Source organism: Pan paniscus, chromosome 14 (assembly GCF_029289425.2).
Source record: "Pan paniscus chromosome 14, NHGRI_mPanPan1-v2.0_pri, whole genome shotgun sequence".
Classification (NCBI taxonomy): domain Eukaryota; kingdom Metazoa; phylum Chordata; class Mammalia; order Primates; family Hominidae; genus Pan; species Pan paniscus.
Window position 1 is genome coordinate 50,953,981 of NC_073263.2, and position 22,896 is coordinate 50,976,876.

Sequence of the window (22,896 nt, forward strand, 5' to 3'; positions counted from 1 at the left end):
TATTGCTCAAAGCCCATTCCACACTTTTAGGATAGGGGATCAGACTGACCCAGCTTGGCATCAGGGTTCCACCCAGGTCAATGAGTTATTAGAGGTCAGGATTACAAAGTATAAAACATGCCCGGAAACCAGGGTCATTCCCAGAGAAATGGGATGGCTTATGGTCTGCTCATCCACCCCCAAAGTTGCCACTGTTTTACCCCCAGTCCATTTCCCACTCCTGGTTTGATTTTCCACTTTTGGTATGATTTTCTGACATGTAGCTTTCAATATTACTTTGTGCATACTCTGGATTTTTTTTTCCAATCTGCAGCTGTATTCTTCAGGACTTGTGGAATGTGAGGATCAGGATCCACTTAATCCTGATAGAAGTTTTGATGTGGAATCAGTAAAGAAAGAAATCCAGAGAGGAAGGAAGTTGGTAAGTGTAAATGATGTTATTTCTTATACTGGATGAACAGACCCTCAAGGAATGCATTCCAAAGGAGTCTATTTGACTGATACACCAGGGATAGAGAAGCATCTTGGAGAGCTGGAAGAAGTAGGAACTGTATTGGAAACCTCAATTCAACTTAACATTTAATTTTTTTTTTTTTTGAGACGGAGTTTTGCTCTTGTTGCCCAGGCTAGAGTGCAGTGACGTGGTCTCAGCTCACTGCAACCTCTGCCTCCTGGGTTCAAGCGATTCTCCTGCCTCAGCCTCCCGAGTAGCTAGGATTACAGGCATGGGCCACCATGCTCGGCAAATTTTTGTATTTTTAGTAGAGACAGGGTTTCACCATGTTGGCCAGGCTGGTCGCGAACTCCTGACCTCAGGTGATCTGCCCGCCTTGGCTTCCCAAAGTGCTGGGATTACAGGTGTGAGCCACCACGCCCGGCCAACATTTAATATTTTAAAATAAACTACCATATACTTCACCAGTAAAGTGATCTGAGTTAGAATGCTTTTGCTGTAAGTAGAAGAAAACTCAAGTCAAACAGACTTTTACAAAGAGGATACTTACTTTTTCACTTGATCAGAGAAAACACCTGCTTTCCAAGTTGGTTGATTGAGTGGCTTGATAATGTCATCAGGGGCCCAGGTTCTTCCTCTCTGGCCTCCTGTCCCCAACATCAGCTGGTCCCATTGTGGTCATAGGGTGGCCGCAGGCAGCAACTGAAGCATCAGGCTTTCTTGTTCATACCCAGTGAAAGACAAAGGTCATCCATACACATGGAATAAGTCCCCTTCTGAAAGTTTCATTAGGTTGCACCCCTCTTTCTGCACCAACTGCTGGGGGTGGCCATAACTAATCAGGGGTCAGCTCCCCATGGGTCATAAGGGGGCTATTCAAGGAGGAAGAAATGCTGAGAAGTCATTCCACTGGGCTTATTGCAGCGACATCCTCTCAAGGACCCTTCACATCTTAGCAAGCAGGACAGCAAGTGTGAGCACCTCACATTCTGACTACAACCACAGGGTTAATAACCGGGGACAAACGTATAGTTAGTCTTTGCAAGCCATCAGCATCAGCAGCATCCTGTGGTAGGTGTGTTACATACATTGCTCTAGGTAAACTCCCAGCTATAGGTAAAATGATGCCCATTTTAATCGAAGAAATGGAAAGTTCAGGGTGAAAGGCAACAGTCCAGATGGAATTCTGCAAATTATGCTATCTTAGGCAGTGTACACAATACTGTAGTAGGTCCTGAAGCAAGCCATAAAAATGGACTGTGTGTGGCCCGGGCATGGTGCTGCATGCCTCTAATCCCAGCACTTTGGGAAGCCAAGGCAGTCGAGGACTGCTTGAGCCCAGGAATTTGAGACCAACCTGGGCAATATAGTGGGACCCTGTCTTTACCAAAAAAGAAAAAAAATTAGCCCGACACAGTGGCATATACCTGTAGTCCCAGCTACTTGGGAGGCTGAGGTAGGAGGATTGGGTGAGCCTGGAAAGTCGAGGCTGCAGTGAGCTGTGATCACACCACTGTACTCCAGCCTGGGCAACAGAGTGAGACTCTGTCTCAAATTAAAAAAAAAAAAAGAGTGTGTGGATCCTGCTCTCAATGTCTATGCTATTACTAATTAATACTTGGCAAGACTGGCTGCTGACATCATTAGTGCTGACAATGCCACATCCCTAGGATTTTGGGTGTGATGAGATGGGTGAACTGATTAGAAAGTAGCAGACAGACCTCAACTGGAATATTTTTTTGCTCTTCACTAATTGGATTTGAGTGGGGAGACACAGAGTTAAAGAAATCTCTGTGAAATTCTAGTAGCCATCCAGTTATGAAGAGACCCAGGCTGAGAAATGAGGGCAGTTGATTGGAGGCATAATATTTGGGGGAAAGCAGGTACCTGAGGGTTTCTGCAGACCTTGGGATGCAGACTTCCCTACTGGGAAGGCTTTGGGATGGGTTGGAAGTGGAGGATAAAGGAGAGAAGAGAGGAAAGTCACCTGAGGTAATAGTTACCCTCTCACAGCATTTATGGAACCCTTGGGCTATGTGGGCAGATACATGGCACACACCCAGGGTGGGGACAGGCCAGTGCTGTGGTATTTTCAGTAAGCTGGGCAAGTACCTTGAGGGTGAGCAGCAGGGGCCCTCAGCAAGCAGGCTCCTCCCTAGGATTCAGACTACCAATCTGACAGAGCCACATGGACATCGAATAGCATTTCAGAGAAAAGTGGCCAAAAAAGTACAGTTCCATCTCCTATACACACACACACACACACACACACAAACACATTCTCCATCTAAATCTGCTCATAAAAACAGCACTATCATTATCCATTTGCCCAAGCCAGAAGTCTAAGGACTCTCTTTTCCTCGTCAACCTCCCAGCCCAACACCAAGCCCATGGGCACGAACTCCTAGATGCATCTTGCATTCATCCACCCACTTCTCTCAGCATCAGTAATCCACCATAGCGGAGTCACCCATCTTGTTCTCTAAAGCGAGTACTGACACTCGCCCCACTGTCTCTCCTGCCATCCCTACCCCAGCCTGTAGTTCTCCACCCAGCAGCAGCCCAGCAGCCTGAGTGATCTTTCAATAATGTTAATCAGTTTATGTTCCCCGTGCAGAAAGATAAAACCCAACTCCTTACTCTAGCATGTAAGTCCCACATGATCCAGCCCTTACTTACCCCTTTGATCATCCTGAGACTTCCCTGTGCCCACTTCGCTGCTCCAACAGCACTGGCCATCTGTCTTGTCCTCGCTGTAGCTTGCCAATGGGGAAGCTCATTCTTGCGGCCAAGACCCAAGGCCCTCTGCTTAGAATGTCTTTCCTCCTCCTTTTTGCATCTGGGAGCTCTTACTATTATTCAGATCTCAGCTTCCATATCACCTCCTTAGAGGTGACCCATTTTACTAACTGCCCAGTCTGAAGTAGGGACCCAGTGACACTGTCACTTCACCCTATTTTAATTCGATATAATGTGTATATAACTTTGTGAGACGTTTTAAACTTTGCTTTATTTGATCATTGTACCTTGTCTCCAATAGAATGTAAGCTTCACGTGGACAGGCATCTTTTCTGCTTTGTCCACTACTGTTTTCCCTTATTCTAAAACCATGCCTGCCACATCATAGCTACTGCATGCTAAATAAATACTATATACTCATGTATTTTTAAGTGAATAAATGTTTATTAGCCATTTGTATTTTTTCTTCTGTAATTTGCCAGTTACCATTTTTCTGCAGGTTATCAGAATCTTAAAACTTTATCTAGTATGCTACAAACATTCTTCTTTCAATCTTTTCCTTGTCTTTTAAATATTTTGAATGCCCTCACTATAAAATGGAAATTTAAAATTTTTGTATAGTAGGTTCTGTCCGTTTTTTTTTGAAACAGATTATCCCTCTGTCGCCCAGGCTGGAGTGCAATCACAGCTTACCGCAGCCTTGATTTCCTGGCCCCAAGCCATCTTCTGGCTTCAGCCTCCCAAATAGCTGGGACTACAGGAGTGTGCCACTATGCCCAGCTGATTTTTAAAGTTTTTTGTAGAGATGAGGTCTCACTGTGTTGCTCAAGCTGGTCTCGAACTCCTGGGCTCAAGCAATCCTCCTGCCTCAGCCTCCCAAAGTACTAGGATTACAGGCATGGGCCACCATGCCCAGCCTGTCAGAGTTTTCATTTGTGGCTTCTGGGTTTTCTTCCTGCCTTAGACAGCCTTCCTTGCCTCCATACTACGCTTTCTTTCTTTCTCCTATATTTCCTAATCTTTAAGAGTTTTTTGTTTAACACTGTTATCTGGTTCGAGCTTTAATCCATGTACAACTTATTCAGGAGTATATTGTGAGGTAGGGATCTAACTTTATTTTTTTCCTATATACATAGCCAGTTACCCTCCTCCCAAATTAAATGATCGTTCTTGTATGCTCTGATTTGAATTTCCACCGTTATCATAACCTTATTTCTTGCCTATATTTGAATTTCCTTTAACTGTTTCTATGCTTGCTTGTGCCGACCCTGGGCTATGGTGTGAGTGACCTCCCGTTCTGCAAGGCAATTTCACTGTGCCCCCACGTCATTCAGCCAGAGTATCATGCTGATCAGCCTTGGTCCTGGCTGGATTCCCCTAAACCAGTTAGGCTGCTGTGGCCACACACTGCCTAGCCATCATGACACCACTGTCACATATAAAATACCAGATAGATAAATACAAGCCAGGGATCAAATAAATTGAACCAAGAAAAAACTGTTAATAGAGTTGTAGAATTTTTTAAAATTTTTGGCCCTACTACCTAGATTCCCTTACTTTATCTCACATTATCCTCAATGGCAACTCTGTAAGACAGATATTATCACCCACAGCAGGGTCTGAGTCCGAAAGAGAAATCACACCACTCTCAGTGGCACAGCCAGCGACCAATCTCGCCTGTCTCAAAGGGCCCCCTAGTGGGGCCCCTTGCCTGGAGCTGGACAAGTTTGCCCACTCTGCTTTTTAGAAAATTCTTTTTAAAAGACAGAGACTGTTTTTTTGAAACAAAAAGCATTTTTCTGCTTTTAATCAGATCATTACAAAACTGTCTGTCCAAGCATTCCGGTTAGCTGAGGTTTCGCTGAAATTCCCAAATGAGCAGCCAAATATAAGTACTGTACCCTAATGTTTGTAACGGGATGGAATCTTGCTGATGATGCCCAGGATAAAATGCAGGGCTTCTGGAACTTAAATAACATTTAATGATATCTTTGAATTTTAACAAATAACAACAAACAGGTACTTACTCAGTAAAATCTATTCTTCTGTAGAAATGCAAATTTTGTCATAAAAGAGGAGCCACCGTGGGATGTGATTTAAAAAACTGTAACAAGAATTACCACTTTTTCTGTGCCAAGAAGGACGACGCAGTTCCACAGTCTGACGGAGTTCGAGGAATTTATAAGTATTTAATAAAACATTTTTAAAACCACATTTGGGGGATTGGGATAAGGAATGGTTGGATTAAGACAAGGAGACTTTGAGGACTAGTTTTATGTAAATGGTTTTCAAATGAGAACACAGCCAGTTTGGGGGATGCACAGGGGTTGTGTGAATTTTGAATTTCAGTGAAAAATCTATATCTATCTATCTATCTATCTATCTATCTATATATATATATTATTTTAGTCACAATATCTTGAATAATGAGATCAATGTTAGGACAGCATGTTTTTTTAAATATGATTTTTGTGAGCTATGTTACATTCGTAAGATGATTTTTAAAAATTCCATTCAGAGGCTGATGTTTTTCCTGCCAGTGGGCATATATTCCTAATTTTCCCATAGTGTTCCAGGCACTATTTTATTTATTTATTTAATAACCACTTGCTTTATGCCAGGCATAGTTCTAAGTGCTTTACAAATGTTAACTCATTTAATCCTCATAATAGTCAACTGAGGTAGATACTATTATCTCCATTTTCCAGAGGAGGAAACTGGGGCCTTGAGACACTCAGTGACTTGTCCCCAGGTTACACAGCTGGTCGGTGGCAGAGCTGGGCTGCAGGACTTCCAAGTCCTTGCTCTTTGCCACCTTGTTGTCTTCAGGTATGGGGACTATATATTCTAAAACAAGAGGGCAAGCCTACCATTGAAAGAAGCTTGCTAAATAATTTTAAATCTGATTTCGAGCAAGTTCCGCAAGTATTTTGTTGCTAATCAGACATGAAATGTGTAAATATGTAAATTTCGTACTGCACTTCTTTTTATATTTGATTCACTAAGAAACTCACAGGTTGTTATAGTCTCAGAGTTTCATTTTTATTATTTACCTTACCAAAGAGCTCGTTTTAGTATGACCTTTACAATGACCTTAAACACAAGATCAAATGAAAAGGAATGTCCCTGCTATAGCTTAAAGTTTGAAAAAATATACTGATCACACCCATTAGAAGAACTAACAAATAGGGACTCAATAAAATAGTCTTCTTGCATTGTTTTATCAAGGAACAGGTGAATTTTTACGCATTTTTAAACTGAATTTAAACCTTCATGCCTATCATACATGAGGCACCTTGCTAGGTGCTACGAGATACAAAGAATAAAATATAGATTGAACCTCAGAGAAGTTATCACCTGGTGGCAAGGCCAGAAGAAGGGTCAATGCAAACAGAAGCACATGGGATAATGAGAGCAGGAGGGGTTACATGAAAGGAGCTTGGCCTTGAGTTGAGAATTGTTGACACTGTGGAATGGATGGGGACATGGGGGTTCATCCTGATATTTTGAACACTGTTTTATATGTTTGAAAAAATTTAAGTACTTGGGAAGTGAAAGTGCTCAGAGATACCAGAATCAAAGTGGGATGAGATTAACTTTGTTTGGGTGTTGCTGGGAAGACTGCATGGAGGAGGTGGGAACTGGTATAAGATGGGAAGAAACGGTATTCCCCTAGGCAAGGAGGCCACTGCTTCCTGAGAGTCAGCGCCATCTGAAGAGGAAGGGAGATGAAGCTGGGTGCCGAGGAGGAGGAAAGGTTAGAAAGTGGCCTGAGCAGCTCTATAAAACGATTCACTTCATTTCTTTTTTTTGTTTTGTTTTAAGACAGAGTCTTGCTCTGTGGCCCAGGCTGGACTGCAATGGTGCGATCTCAGCTCACTGCAACTTCCAGCCTCCTGGGTTCAAGCGATTCTCCTGCCTCAGCCTCCTGAGTAGCTGGGACTACAGGCACGTGCCACCATGCCCAGCTAATTTTTGTATTTTTAGTAGAGACGGGGTTTCACCATGTTGGCCAGGAGGGTCTCCATCTCTTGACCTCGTGATCTGCCCGCCTCGGCCTCCCAAAATGCTGGGATTACAGGCATGAGCCACCGTGCCCGGCCTCACTTTATTTCTTCATCATAGCCTGCTATGCTGCTGCTTTCTCTTGGAAGATACTAATCAGTTCTAGGCCCTTTGTAGGTCAAATCTAAGATCTGGGGCAAATACCTGTTTTCATCGAAAATGACTTTTTCCTTAAATTAATGCTTGCAATTTTGTGCTATTTATTGTTGAAAACCAGCAGAATCTTGTACAGTCAGATGGAAATCTGCATGTCTTAGATTGTGGATCTTTAGGTATCTTTATACAGTAAAATCTCACTGACCACTGTATATGAACTAGTATTGTTCATAATACTTCATCAGTACTCATTCCTTGAAAGAACATAATCATCTTCCTAAGTCCCTGAGGGCATAAAAGACATCTAACTGAGTCTCCATCTGCACTCAGTGTGGGTCACTAATTTTACACAGGGCTTCAAAAAAAAAACTTTAGTGTGACGCTGTCATGAAAAGTAGGTTGGTACGTTTTTAATCACAAAAATAGACATAATATTTGAAACCTGTAAATAAAAATATTTTACAATTCTTTGAAATTAAATATTTCAGACTGCTTTGCCAGCAACATGCTCAATTCCCGATCATCGCTCAAAGTGGTAAGTTTCTAAAATTTAGCACTGTGGGTTTTAAAGAAAGGTAAACATTTATGTAACATAAGGAATAGTCTAATTTTCTAGCCTCGTTGAATTAAAATACAAATGTTTGAGTTAAAATTTTACACATCTAGAAAATTGACAACTTCTTTGTGTACTATGTGATATGACTGACTAATTTTTTCTTCTTTATGAACAAGACCTATTCTCTTTGAACCATTCCCTGGTATCTTTCATTCTCCCTACGCTCACAGAACCAAACTAAGACATGGGAAAAAGCCTTGACTTTTGGGACTGCTTCTCTTCCATAAGAATTTTCAGTAGATAAAATTTTAAAAGTGCTGCACCTTCCCTGAGTGAAAATTCCCTAAGGATGCATGGTTAGCATTTCAGTTCTAATTAAGGCAGACTGGATCCTGGCTAACTGGAGTCATGGGGTATACTTTCATTCATGAGTGAACAGCAGTGTCTTAGCAGCACTACATCTGCAATGTTCACTGTGAACTGGAGTCAGGACCTCGTTGGAAGACTTCGTTCTGCGTCATGCCAACTGCATTTTATGGTGATAACATTCTCCAAATAGCACCTCTACAATCATTTTTCAGTCATTACCCTTTTAACTCAGCAGGAAATGCTATTACAGATACTTCTTTAAATCAGTGTTTATTGACAGGGAAAAGCACCAGCAATACACACTTAACCAAATCCTTGCAAATGTCATCTATTAAATATCTTCATCTTTATTAGTCTGTTTTACTTTGAATATCTTCTCTTATGAGTGAAATTGAGTGCATTCCCATATCTTTTCACCAATTATATTTGTTTTCCTATGACCCAATTTGTTCATTTTTCTATTCAATGAACCCTCTCCCCAGAGAGTTCCCCATGTGCCAATTTTTCTACTCAATTATTTACCTGTTTTGCATTAAACTTATAATATCTTTTTAAAAAATTAACCCTTTATCATAAGTGCTGCAAACACTTAGTTGAAGTTTGCCATATCTTTTGACTTTGTAAAAACTTTTGGCATATGAGTTGTATATTTCATGTAGTCAAACAGTAATCTTTTCCTTTATGGATTCCAATTTTTAAATGGTTTATATTTTTAGCTAAATTTTCAGGAGTGAAAAGAAAAAGAGGAAGGAAGAAACCCCTCTCAGGCAATCATGTACAGGTAATTTGACTTAGTTTTTATAGCTTTGCATTTCTTCATACAGAGTCCTTATTTAAACCAGTCTGAATGTCAGGTGAAAGGTACTTTCCAAATCGTCCGAACAGAGAGCCTTTGAAGAACATTCTTCATTTGTGTTCTCAGCTAAGGCTGCTCCTGAGGTTGCCTTTTTAGGAAGAATCCCATAGTCGGGAAGCTCTTAGATAATTCCTAGATGATAGAATCATGATGAGATGAGCATGAAAATGAAGCTGGAAGTTCCAAGCACATAACCTTCAGGAGGTGACATTCTCCGAGCTCCTATAAATTTCCTGGCACCAAACTAGTGAGAGCATCTGACCCCACAGGTGCTTACAGTTAAAACGGGCAGAGGGTGCAGTCAAACATCCTTATGGAGCCAAGTATTTCCCAGCTGCATGACCCACACCTGACCAAATCTGTAGCTCTTATAAACTTCTGGATTATTATGTGTAAAATGTATGAAAATATTTGGGGGATTTGAGTTTTTACACATCAGCACATATAAGCTAAATTCATATGAGCCAGCAACCTTCACCTCCTCCTGTTTATACAAGGGGTGCTTGTCAAACACCTCTTAATGTTTTATAATACAAAACAAAAATATATTTGATGTTTACATCTAAATATGAATATGGGGCTTTTTTTTTTTTTTGAGACAGAGTCTCTCTCTGTCACCCAGGATGGAGTGCAATGGTGTGATCTAAGCTCACTGCAACCTCTGCCTCCTGGATTCAAGTGATTCTCCTGCCCCAGCCTCCTGAGTAGCTGGGATTACAGGCATGCACCACCACGCCTGGCTAATTTTTGTATTTTTAGTAGCAACAAGGTTTCATCCTGTTGTCCAGGCTGGTCTCGAACTCCTGACCTTGTGATCTGCCCATCTCGCCCTCCCAAAGTGCTGAGATTACAGGCGTGAGACACCGCGCCCAGCCAGGGCATGATTTTTACTGTAGGCGTATCATTTAGTTATGCACAGCAAAAGACTGGTTTTCATTTTATGCAATATTAAAATCAATGTAATGCAATCTTGATTTTCTCTCCTTCTAGCCACCCGAAACAATGAAATGTAATACATTCATAAGACAAGTGAAAGAAGAGCATGGCAGACACACAGGTTTGCACTAAGTGTTGTCTGTAACAAATATGGCCTACAATACTTATAAAAATGTCAACCCACCTGTTTCAAACTTGGTATCCCGCCTAAATCTTTATTCTTCTAGGCTTGTGGTAATTAATGAGTATAAATCTTTATCGCAACTGTCCACTCTATTGTAATCCCAGCATATCAAGATAACTTAGGTTGGAATGGTCCATTGCATTCAGTATTAAGAAAAGATAGACTTCTATTAATAAAGACACAGACAGGCTTGCCTGAGCTCAGAATCCAGCAATGTGTCACCCCTCACACTGTGACCCCTGTAACTGTAGTTCTCTGTTCTTTAAAGAAATAGACATTCCACTAACAACACATACAAACTGTGACAAGAAGTGACAGGGGCTGTTATGTCAAAGACTTAAGGGTCATTTTTAAAAATCCTCTTAATTCAACTACATATCGGGTACAGTGTACACTGCTCAGGTGACAGGTGCACCAACATCTCAGAAATCACCACTGAAGAACTTATCCATGTAACCTGAAACCACCTGTTCCCCAAAAGGTATTGAAATTTAAAAAATTACAGTTTTATATGTTTAAAAAAGCCTCTTAATTCATATAGTTATTGTAAGCAGAGAAATTTTCATTTTTACTTTTTGTAACATTTTATTCATTGTTTCAGCTGGCCAAAAAAATGAGGTATGATAAAATTATAATTAATAAAAAGGGTGAAGGTGCTGTATTATTTTACTAAGTATGTGCATCCACCACTAGGCAAGGTCTGAAGAAATAAGCATAAAGTAATTTATGATTAGCTGCCCTAAGACTATTTCCTTCTCAAATGTTTGTCTTATTCTTAGATGCAACTGTGAAAGCTCCTTTTCTTAAGAAATGCAAGGAAGCAGGACTTCTTACTTACTTACTTGAAGAAATATTAGACAAAGTTCATTCAATTCCAGAAAAACTCATGGATGAGACTACTTCAGAATCAGGTACTGATGAAGAGCAATATTTCTAAGTATAGAGACTTCTCCCAGACCTAGATTTAAAACAAAACAAACCCAAGAAAAAAAAAAGGCCCATTTTCTTCCTATACTACTTTTTTCTTCTATGAGCTTTTGGAAATGCTTACTATTTATTTCACTTTTTGGTTTTGCCCTATAGAAAATAATCCCATTCAAATAAACATTTTTTATATTGTTGCCTACAATATAAGCTGTCCAGCTTGTCATTCTTTACCTTTACCTCATTCTTTTTTTTTTTTTAAGACGGAGTTTCGCCCTTGTTGCCCAGGCTAGAGTGCAGTGGTGAGATCTTGCCTCACTGCAGCCTCTGCCTCCCGAGTTCAAGCGATTTTCCTGTCTCAGCCTCCTGAGTAGCTGGGATTTCAGGCACACGCCACTACGCCTGGCTAATTTTCTGTATTTTTAGTAGAGACAAGGTTTCACCATGTTGGCCAGGCTGGTCTTGAACTCCTGACCTCAGGTGATCCATCCACCTCGGCCTCCCAAAGTGCTTGGATTACAGGCATGAGCCACCGTGCCTGGCCCTTTACCTCATTCTTTAATAAAATAATTGGACCAGATCTACTATCCTTCATAAATCAACAGGATGTGGGTAATTTACAAACTCAGTAATTTAGTCAAAAGTAACCTCATGCCCTGAGAGTTGTGGTACATTTTCCAGAGGTGTCTAACAGGTTGGCCACTAAGAGAATGTGCCATTCAGAGATTGATTCGGTCACATATGCTCCCCTGCCACCGCCCTGCATTCCTGTTGCTAAGCTCTGAGAACAGTGTTATGTTACAGTTTTGATTTTGGAATCAAATTCTATTCCTTAATAAGCCAAGTGTCCTTTTTTAAATAAGGTTAACTCAAACTTTAAAGTATAGAAGAAGGAATTTTAATGTTTTGACTGATGTTTGGTTTAAAGATGTACTTTGTTAAAGAAGTTTCTTTCTTAAGAGCTCTTTGGGAAGTCAAAGTTCCATTTATATGTGCAGGTATATAGCTACTTAGCTTTTTGTTTGTTTGTTTTTGAGGCAGAGTCTCGCTCTCTCTCCCAGGCTGAAGTGCAGTGGCATGATCTCAGCTCATTGCAACCTCTGCCTCCAGGGTTTAAGTGATTCTCTTGCCTTAGTCTCCAGAGTAGCTAAGATTACAGACATGTGCCACCATACTCGGCTAATTTTTGTATTTTTAGTAGAGATGGAGTTTCACCATGTTGGCCAGGCTAGTCTTGAACTCCTGATCTCATGTGATCTGCCCGCCTTGGCCTCCCAAATTGCGGGGATTACAGGTGTGAGTCACTGTGCCCAGCCTTACTTAGCTTTCTTATAACTTATATCCCATGAGTTTAAAACCTCTATTATAAATATAGTTATTTTACAAGGACAAGCTGGACAGCTTATATTGTAGGCAACAATATAAAAAATGTTTATTTGAATGGGATTATTTTCTATAGGGCAAAACCAAAAAGTGAAATAAATAGTAAGCATTTCCAAAAGCTCATTTATTATACTATTTTATTCATTTATTTCCTCTAGACCAAGCACTTCCCAAACAGTGTGCCTGAGAACCACCTGTAGGGCTGGTGAGGACACAGATAGCTGGGCCTATCCCACAGAGATTCTGATTCAGTACAAATACCAAGAATTGGGGGCCAGGCGCGGTGGCTCACGCCTGTAATCCCAGCACTTTGGGAGCCCGAGGTGAGTGGATCATCTGAGGTCAGCAGTTCGAGACCAGCCTGGCCAACATGGCAAAACCCTGTCTCTACTAAAAATACAAAAATTAGCCGGGCGTGGCGGTGCGCGCCTGCAATCCCAACTACTTGGGAGGCTGAGACATGAGAATCGCTTGAACCCAGGAGGCAGAGGTTGCAGTGAGCCAAGAGCGCACCACTGCACTCCAGTCTGGGCAACAGGGTGAGATTCTGTCTCAAAAAAAAAGAAAAGAAAAGAAAAAAAGAGAAATGCCAAGAATTACATTTCTGACAGCTTCCCTGTAGTGCTGCTGCTGCTGCTGCCATCTAACATTCAAGTTCCATGGCACATGACTGCTGTCTTTCCTTTCCCCTGTTTTGGATTACATATATAAATGGAGGAGTTTCTGCCTATACAAACTGTTTAATATTGAAAATGTTTCTCTCCCTCCAGACTATGAAGAAATCGGGAGTGCACTTTTTGACTGTAGATTGTTCGAAGACACATTTGTAAATTTTCAAGCAGGTATATGAGTTATATAACATCTGAGCAGCACAGTTGAGAAATATTTATCACGATATTGAAACAATATACTATACAGGTGATAAAAATATTTTAGAAGAATGTTCATTGTTTTCTTAAATGAGAAAAGCCAATTACAAAAACAGTATGACCCCGCCCACCCCACCCCCACCTCCCCCACACACACACAGGAAAAAAATATCGAGGTACATGTGCACAGACAAAAGCTGCACCTGGTGGAGACAGTAGTTGGTTGTAGGTAGTTGGAATATAGTGATTTTTGTCTGTTCTTTTACTGCTATATTTTCCAGATTTTCTATATACACACAAATACTTTTATAATGAGAAAAACTCATTAAAAAAGTAGAGACAACAAAAAATTGATTCAAAAATTGGAGCATATTTTGGCCTGTGTGTGGCCTAGGCAGGAGCTGGTAAAGCTTCCTGCAGCTTCTCTGCTCTTGGGTGGCGAGGCTATGATAAACCATCCCTCTGCTTGCCTCCCTCTCACTTGGTGAGATAGGTCAAAATTTTAATTCTCCCACTATTAATCCTCAAATCTAATTTAATTTCTTATCAGGGAGGGTTACGACTGATTTAAAGTTCATCAGAAAAAAAAAAAAACAAAAACAAACAAACAAAAAATGAGCAAGTAAGAATAGCCAAGAAATGTTTGCAGTAGAAAATCTCGTTTGGTTTGGAGGAGGGAGATTTAACCTTCCTATTAAATACCAACCATTTATTGAGTGAGTCCTCCTTTCAGCATTAAGATGCCCTCAAGACAGGCTACACCTCCACTTGTTTATGAGTCTGGTCTGACTTCTCTATCAAGGCTGCCACACACGGCTGGGCAGGCCGGGCACAGAGTCATACAGCATTGGTGGATGGCTCCCCCTGAAGTTGTACAACAGAGTGAGTGCCCTCCACACTCTGCATTTCCACAGATGTATCTGTCTCTCCAGCATATGGTAGGAAGACAATAAGATTTCCCTGTGAAGAAATCATTAGTTCATATCCCTGTCTCAACATACACAACCTTTCTCATTTTGGCTTCTATATTATACATTTCTATTTGAATTTTTTACTACATTTATAACCAGCAGGAAAAATACTTTGAAAAATCTACCAAAAAGAGTGTCTGTCTTAATAGTCTTTTGAGGATGTCTGCTAATATATAGCAGTATCCATATTTTTTTAAAGCAGCCTTAAAAATCTTTTTCTAAAAAGAGTTATTTTGTAGGGGACTTCCATGTGTGTTTTTCTTTCATGTAAGGGAACATGTCACACATCACTACTTGGATGGATTAGGTGGGAGTACATATATTATAACGTAGTATGGCGGGGGTGCCACTACTTAGAACTGCATGAGATTCAACTTAAAAGGCTTAAGTTGGGTTTCACTACCCTGGTTGATAAAAACTTGCTTAATTTAGCCTTACTCATATTTTAAGTTAACTATACGTATGCAGTTATTCTGAATAAAGGTTGTATATGTGTGTGTTTTAACTGTTCGATTTTGAGGCTTTTAAAAATTACATTGCCATTGACTACTATTTGTTATTTATAAAGCCAAAGTATCTTCCTCCTAAGCTTTTCTAAGTTTCCACAATTAAAAGCCTTCCTATTTCTAAATGAAACCAAAAGCTTTTATGTAACATTAAAAATTGGACACATTTTTAGGAAGGATTTGTCCTTAACCTTGGTATTCTAGCCACATTCTCCAATTATCATCTCTCAATAAATGGATATAGTATAGCATGAAGGTTATACAGTCACTGTTTTCAAGTTCTCAAAGATATACAAAGGGACTTGTTCTGCTATAAATGTGCACAAAATCTTAAGGGTTTACTGAACAGCTTTGTGTATGATAAATATTAGAATTCTGTCCTGAATTAGAAGGAGGAAGTGAAGGCATAAAGAAACCAGCTCCTGCCCATAAGGCTCTGGATGCTTTTCACCAGAGGCACGAGGATTGTGTATCTGTACCTGCAAGTGAAAGGGGCTAGAAATGGTACATTATTTCTAATAAAACTACTGAATAAGCTGAAATAATTTTATTTCTTCTTTTCATAGCAATAGAGAAAAAAATTCATGCATCTCAACAAAGGTGGCAGCAGTTGAAGGAAGAGATTGAGCTACTTCAGGACTTAAAACAAACCTTGTGCTCTTTTCAAGAAAATAGAGATCTTATGTCAAGTTCTACATCAATATCATCCCTGTCTTATTAGGGAATTACCGTTTCCTAAGCCAAGAGTCATGTCAAATTGCAATCAGGCTCAAAACCACAGACCAGGCTGTGAAATCCACACATCTTTAGAACTAGTCGTCTCCTCTTGGCCTCAGCAGCTCTTCCCTGTTCTTACTGGTTGACATTTTGATCACTCTTTGCACACTCTTGTGTTTTTTGCTGTCACATTCCCAGCACCTAGTATGCTCAGTAAATGTTTGTGGAATAAGTGCATAAAATGTTCTTAACCTTTGATTCTACTTACAGCCCATGATACCCTCTTAGATATAATAAATTTGGATTATACTACTTTACTTGTACCAAATTTGCCTGTTTTCGTGTCACAAAGTCTGCTTTTGAAAAGTCTCTTTTCCGCCACAGTTACCACGTGGAGATTCATCATCTTCAAAACAAACACCTAAATTTTAAATTGGACTCTGAATAAGAACATTATCGGGAGTATGCAAGAATGAAAAAAAAATTGACAGTTACATTTTTCTCAATCTAATATACGATTCTGGTTTTTATGCCCACACTATCACGTCTGACCCCTGAAAACTTAACATTCACAGTTCTCATTTTTTACCATGGTACTCTGATTTTCAATAATGCTGCGTCTCAAAATGGGTTTTAACTGAGTCTCCAGCATGGTCTGACATGTAATAAGTACTGGAAAAATATTTGCAGGAGATGAAAAAGAACAGTCCATTCCAGTTGTAATGGCAGCCCTAGCCTAAGTTCTTATATCTTAGGGACAAAATCTAAACCAGTGGATTTCAAATCCGGCCGCACATCAGAATCATGTGGGGCACTTTAAAACCTACAGAAGTGAAGACCCCATCCAACACCCTCTGAATAGATTTCCACTAGTCTAGATGATTATTGATTACTGTAGCTTCAGCTTCCTATCCTGATATTAAGTCTTAGCAAAGTTTTTGGTTGTTGTTTTGTTTTGTTTAAGACGGAGTCTCACTTTGTTGCCAGGCTGGAGTGCAGTGGTGTGATCTCGGCTCACTGCAACCTCTGCCTCCTAGGTTCAAGCGATTCTCCTGCCTCAGCCTCCCAAGTAGCTGGGACTACAGGTGCGCACCACCACGCCCAGCTAATTTTTGTATTTTTAGTAGAGATGGGGTTTCACCATGTTGGCCAGGATGGTCTCGATCTCTTGACCTCGTGATCTGCCTGCCTCGGCCTCCCAAAGTGCTGGGATTACAGGCGTGAGCCACCACGCCCAGCCATCTTAGCAAAGTTTATCTGACTAATCATTCTGATGTCATGATCTTTATTTTAAAAAAAAAAAAACCTTTGTCCCCCACTTTACTTTCACGTTTAACCTGTGACTCACACAGCATGTAACTGCGCACCATGGAGCACCATGTATTTGGTGGCCATGAGGCTGGCTACTGGGCAAACCCGAGTATGGGTTCATAAGGCGGAGCCGAGTATGAACTTCAGCTATGTCACTACTGAAAAACTTGAATCCGATTATTTAATCTGAGAATGCTGCTGCCTACCTTATGGGACAAAATATGGACAGTAAGTAAAATGTGAAGCAGAGAGCACAATGTCTGGCACTGTGGGAAATAAATGTTAAAACACACCCATGCACGCACACACTCCCCTTGCTAACATTTCTGTCTTATTTTCTCCATTCTAACCAAACTTAATTATGATAAGTTCTGGAAGGCTCATTAGCCCCCATCTCTAAGCCTTTGCTTGTGCCTCTTTTTGTTTTGGAGATGAGCTAAAAGGACACTTTATATTTTCCCCTATCCAACACAAGCGTTATCTTCAGAACAACTAACTGCTTGTCATGTTAACCCTATTAACTGTATTAGTCCGTTCTCACACTGGTATGAAGAAATACCAGAGACTGGGTAATTTATAAAGGAAACAGGTTTAATGGACTCAGTTCCGCATGGCTGGGGAGGTCTCAAGAAACTTACAATTGTGGCGGAAAGGGAAGAGGCCCGTCTTACGTGGTGGCAAGTAAGTGAGAGCACGCAAAGCCCAGGGGGAACTGCCATTTATAAAACCATCAGATCTCGTAAGAACTCCCTCAATAGCATGAGAACAGCATGGGGAAACCGCCCCCATAATCCAATCACCTCCCAACAGGTCTCTCCCTCAACAACTGAGGATTACAATTCAAGATAAGTTGGGTGGGGACACAGAGCCAAACCACATCATCCTATTTGGTTTTCTCTCACTGACTGTTATGAAAAGCTCTTTATAAGTATCTCATTGTGTTGTTAATTCCTAAACCTATCTCCCTCTCTCCTAATAATTCATATGTTCTTTGAGGATAGGGAATATGCCTTTCCCTTCAAGTACCCCCAAAGGTATAGACACATTTTTCTACTGTGCCAGTTCAACTGTACTACCCTTCAGCAGGAATAAAATCCAAAGATTTCTATGATGTTTGTTTGTGTATAGTTGAGAATCAAGCAGTTGACATGTTCATGCTGGTACCTATTTTTAGCCTGATACCCATATTAAGAATCGCACCACTGATTGTTTTTATTATGGTAAAATATATATATAACCTAAAATTTGCCATCCCAATCATTTTTAAATGTATGGTTCAATGGCATTAAACATTCATTTTTGTGCAACCATCACCACCATGCACCTAAAGCAGCAGTCCCCAACCTTTTTGGCACCAGGGACTGGTTTCGTGGAAGACAATTTTTCCACGGACCATGGGGATGGGGCGGTTGGTCGGGGGTGGGGAGGATGGTTTTGGGATGAAATTGGTCCACCTCAGATCACCAGTCATTAGATTCTCATATGGAGCACACAACCTAGATCCCTTGCATACTCAGTTCACTGTAGGGTTTGCACTCCTATGAGAATCTAATGTTCTAATGTTGCCACTGATCTGACAGGAGGCAGAACTCAGGCAGTAATGCTCACTCATCCGCCTCTCACCTCCCGCTGTGCGACCTCTTCCTAACATGCCAGGGATGAATATGGGTCTGTGGCCCGAGGGTTGGGGACCCCTGACCTAAAGGACTCTTCATCTTGGAAAACTGAAACTCTGTATCCATTAAACAAGTTCCCCATTCTCCTCTCCCCTCAGACCCTGGCAATGACCATTCTACTATGTCTCTATGAATTTGACTAAGTATATCACACAAATGGCATCACATAGTATTTGTCTGTGAGTGGCTTATTTCACCCAGCATAATATCCTCAAGTTCACCTCTGTGCACCATGTGTCAGAATTTCTTTCCTTTTTAAGGCTGCAGACTACTGATTTTGAAGGAAAAAAACAACTCTACGTGCCTGTTTTAATGTTACTTTGTTTATTAACATGTCGTTCTAAATATTACATAAATACAGCTTCCATATTAGAGTATCAAACATTGTTCCAGTAAGAAGTTCAAGAGTACATTTAGGGCTATCTTAAGAAATATGAATACTTTGGCTTCCATTATTACATTAGATGAAAAAATCAATTCAAATAAGAGTTGTCATATCCTGCTATGATTAACAAAAAAAAAAGTAGAAAAATAAGAGAGTGTATTTAAAAAAAATAAAGATAATCAAATGCTTTTTGAAAGACCTGTTCTCTTCACTGCCACACATACTCATACAAATGACTTAGTAATCTAATATGAGAGGTGGTCCTTCACTTATATTAGGAACTTGGTAAATATTTGTTGAATGAATGAACTATCTATGGATATGAATTTACTACTTTAATTTGTGCTTTTTTTGAAAAAAAGTTTTCAAGTAAGAGCAATAGTAAACATACTGAAGTTCACATTTTGCTCAGATCATAAGCCTATAGAACAGTGATTGTTACAAACACCACCCATCATAGCACAAATCAATGTGCATTTCTGAAGCTAGTAAGAAAAGTTCTATCATGTTGTAGAACGAATTCTAACCGACTAATTCACTGGGCTTCAATCACTTGTGATATGGTCAAGAAAAGGTGGCTGGGGCTCCTAGGCTTGTATCTATTTCAGCTATCAGTGAATTCCTATCTTTAGGGCCTCACTCCCCTTCCCACCCCAATAGACACAAATTTAAAAACATTGCTAAAAATAGTAGTTGTAGCATGTCTTCACCCACTAGTAATTTGGCTCTGAAAATGTATTCAGGCTCCAGGTTCAGAAGAGAGACTTTCCAAGCAGGAGACAAAATTCACTAAGGGAGCTCACTCAAATGGAAATGAGTTCATGGACCAGAGAGCAAAGCAAAACATTGCTCTTAAAAGCAAGCTCAACGGACACACATGATGAAACTCACAGTTGAACACTCTTACATCCCAAAGTCACCTTCCATAACCAGTTCAAATAAACTACTGTCTTTTAATAGGATCTTTTCAGGAACACCATAATTTTGGTGCTTTTTCAAGGTGAAATTGTGCTGTTATACCTAAGATGTTTAAAAACAGAGGAAAACCAAAAGTGAAAGATGATAAAGTTTCAAATAAGCCAATGTGTGATGGATTTGGCCTAAAGTAGATAAAGCAAATTCCACTAAGTCCTGTAAGAGGGTTGACTTGAAGAACCACTTCTTCCAGTCATATATAGTAGATATGATGATTCAGCAGTCATAATTTAGGAAGGCAAGAGTATACTATACATGTCATTATTTTCCTCTTAAATTTGCATTTATAGAAGAAGGTGGTGGGGGACAATTTAAACTTGAGTTCTCAAGTTCTACCTTAATGAAATAAAACACCATTGGATAAGTAGTGGAGATTCTAATTTATAAAATATTCACCTTCATCAAATTTCTTTCATTATCAACTTTTCACGGATACTTCTAAATTACTATTCTTTATGCACTTAAATCTTAAGAGAAATCTTGACTAACCTAGAAAATTTATCTTTACATAATTATCATTTCAACAGGTTTAACATACGTTAAACTTATTACTTTGATTTATCTTGAAGTTAAAAAAGTCATCAACGCAAGCACACAAACAAAAGTCTGAAACAATCTTAATTATTCCTTCACAGTAAGGCTACTAAACTAGCAACTAAGGCAGCACTTAACAATCCCCAGGTCAGCATCTTTAATTCACGATGGGGCCTCTCCATTCATCTCACAATTCCCCAACTATCACTGCTCCTGCTGTCAGAAGATTGTTGATACGTGGCCCAGGAGAGTTGCTGCCAACTTCCCCTTTCCAAGTTCAGAAGTTCCTCTAATCAAAAATGAAAACAAGACCAAAAACGACTAAACTTTCACCCTTTTACATGTTCCAGCCCAAATTTAAGAAAGGTCACATTTAAAATACACTTATCTGGAAACAAGGGTTGTTTAAAATGGGCTCAAGAAAAGCCGTACACCCTTGTTATGTTCCTACACAAACAACTGTGTCCCAGATGTGGAAAAAAACAACCTGATGGTCTTTTACCTGCAGAATTACATCACCCGTAGAGCGCAAACTGGACACATCCTCAACAGTGCCCCAGAGCACTCACACAGAACCCGCAGCCTCGCGCTTCAGTTCTTAAAGGCTCCACATTTACTGGCTTTAGCAATGAATTCCTTTAGCAGAGGGCCATCCATTTGCCAAAATGCTGCAGTCTGTGTAACTTCTGTCAAATGATTGATGCAAAACTTAAAGCAGAATTCTTCTAAATCCTGGACACACAACAAAAATAAAAACAAAAATGGCTTTTTTAGGCAACTTTGATTGAATTACTTCTCTCTGAGCCCTTCACCCCAAATCTCTCACCCTCCCCCAGAAAAGATATTTGAGAGGCCAGATACCTAAAACTAGGCAAAAAGGTGACCACAGGTAGGTGTGAGAAAAACACATACTATTTATTCAACGCAGTAAAAGCAATGGTCCTCTAACTCAAAGTACGACCCTTCAAAACACACGCGCGCATACACACACACACACACACGCTAGATCTACAAGGGAAAGAATTTCCTGCACGATTATCACATAATCTAGTTATGCTCAAAGACATTGTTGTAAAAGGCAGAATGCCACTTTAGTCTGCAGAATGTGTTTTGTCACGTTCAAGACATCAGAGAAAAGAATTAAGATGTGGGTTAGTTTAAGAAACAGAAAGGTAATGAAGAGATATGGTCAACCTAAAGTGGCACATTAAAAAGAAAATCCCAGCCGGGCACGGTGGCTCACGCCTGTAATCCCAGCACTTTGGGAGGCCGAGGCGGGCAGATCACTTGAGGTCAGGAGTTCGAGACCAGCCTGGCCAACATAGGGAAACCCCGTCTCTAGTAAAACTACAAAAATTAGCCGGGCGTGGTGGTGGATGCCTGTAATCCCAGCTACTCAGGAGACTGAGACAGGAGAATCGTTTGAGCCTGGGAGGCAGAGGTTGCGGTGAGCCGAGATCGCGCCACTGCACTCTAGCCTGGGTGACAGAGCAGAGGCTCTGAAAGAAAATCCCAAAAAATTCACCTTAAATTCACTTTTATGCTCTCCTAATAATGACTTTATTTTTAAAGCCATAAAGAATAATAACACTACAACTTCCACCACACTAATATCTCAGAACGTCACCCCCACAGAAGTATATTTACACAGGTTAGTTTTCAGTCAAACAGAAGTCACCAACTACCAACATTCAGGGGAGTAACATCCACAAGGGGTAAACCAGAACCATTTCAAAATCAATCCCTGCCTATGCTAATCCACCCTTTCATCCCCTGCCAAACTTTAATATAGTCTGTCCCTTAGGATGTTGGAATATATATTTATTAAATCGATTAGGCACCTGGAATGCATACAAAGACTCAATATATAAAAGGAAATCACACTAAAAGCTCTTATCACAAATAGCTTGACTTTATTATAACTTGGTTAGCTGGTACATTGAAGGTCAGCACTCTGGGTTCTATCGAACCAGAAGCTCAACATTTCAACTGCAGGTTTTGACCGCACATTTCCAGCTACCACGAGGTGGGAATGTTAGACAGAGTGGAAGGGGCCCACACAAACATGGAGAGACCCCTTTTCTGCTCTCAGCACAGACCTCTGCAAACAATGATTTCCTTGTTCTAAGGGTCCTCCTGTCCCTGGCTAAAAGATGCCCTAGAGTAAACTCCAGAAACCCATCCAGTCACACAACCATTAAGAGATAAACCACAGGCCAGGCGCGGTGGCTCACGCCTGTAATCTCAGCACTTTGGGAGGCTGAGGCGGGCAGATCACGAGGTCAGGAGTTTGAGACCAGCTTGACCAACACGGTGAAACACCGTCTCTACTAAAAATACAAACATTAGCCAGGTGTGGTGGCAAGCACCTGTAATCCCAGCTACTCAGG

The 22,896-nt window shown here is 40.5% G+C and overlaps 2 protein-coding genes across 12 annotated transcripts in view; one reads left to right on the forward strand and one right to left on the reverse strand.

Moving 5' to 3' along the window:
- PHF11 (PHD finger protein 11) overlaps positions 1-15,937 on the forward strand; it is a 34,728-nt gene extending 18,791 nt beyond the window's left edge. For all 7 annotated transcript variants that reach the window (XM_003809822.6, XM_008962115.6, XM_063595964.1 and 4 more), the window contains 8 exons: positions 314-421; positions 5,245-5,378; positions 7,843-7,889; positions 8,996-9,060; positions 10,126-10,192; positions 11,035-11,166; positions 13,333-13,404; positions 15,475-15,937. In XM_003809822.6, the coding sequence (XP_003809870.1) occupies positions 314-421; positions 5,245-5,378; positions 7,843-7,889; positions 8,996-9,060; positions 10,126-10,192; positions 11,035-11,166; positions 13,333-13,404; positions 15,475-15,629 (780 nt within the window). In that variant the 3' untranslated portion in view covers positions 15,630-15,937. The remainder of the gene's footprint in view (positions 1-313; positions 422-5,244; positions 5,379-7,842; positions 7,890-8,995; positions 9,061-10,125; positions 10,193-11,034; positions 11,167-13,332; positions 13,405-15,474) is intronic.
- Positions 15,938-18,917: 2,980 nt separating this feature from the next.
- The window catches only part of RCBTB1 (RCC1 and BTB domain containing protein 1), a 55,475-nt gene continuing 51,496 nt past the window's right edge, over positions 18,918-22,896 (reverse strand). For all 5 annotated transcript variants that reach the window (XM_034936726.3, XM_055096786.2, XM_003809817.5 and 2 more), the window contains one exon: positions 18,918-21,238. In XM_034936726.3, coding sequence (XP_034792617.1) covers positions 21,098-21,238 — 141 coding nt within the window. In that variant the 3' untranslated portion in view covers positions 18,918-21,097. The remainder of the gene's footprint in view (positions 21,239-22,896) is intronic.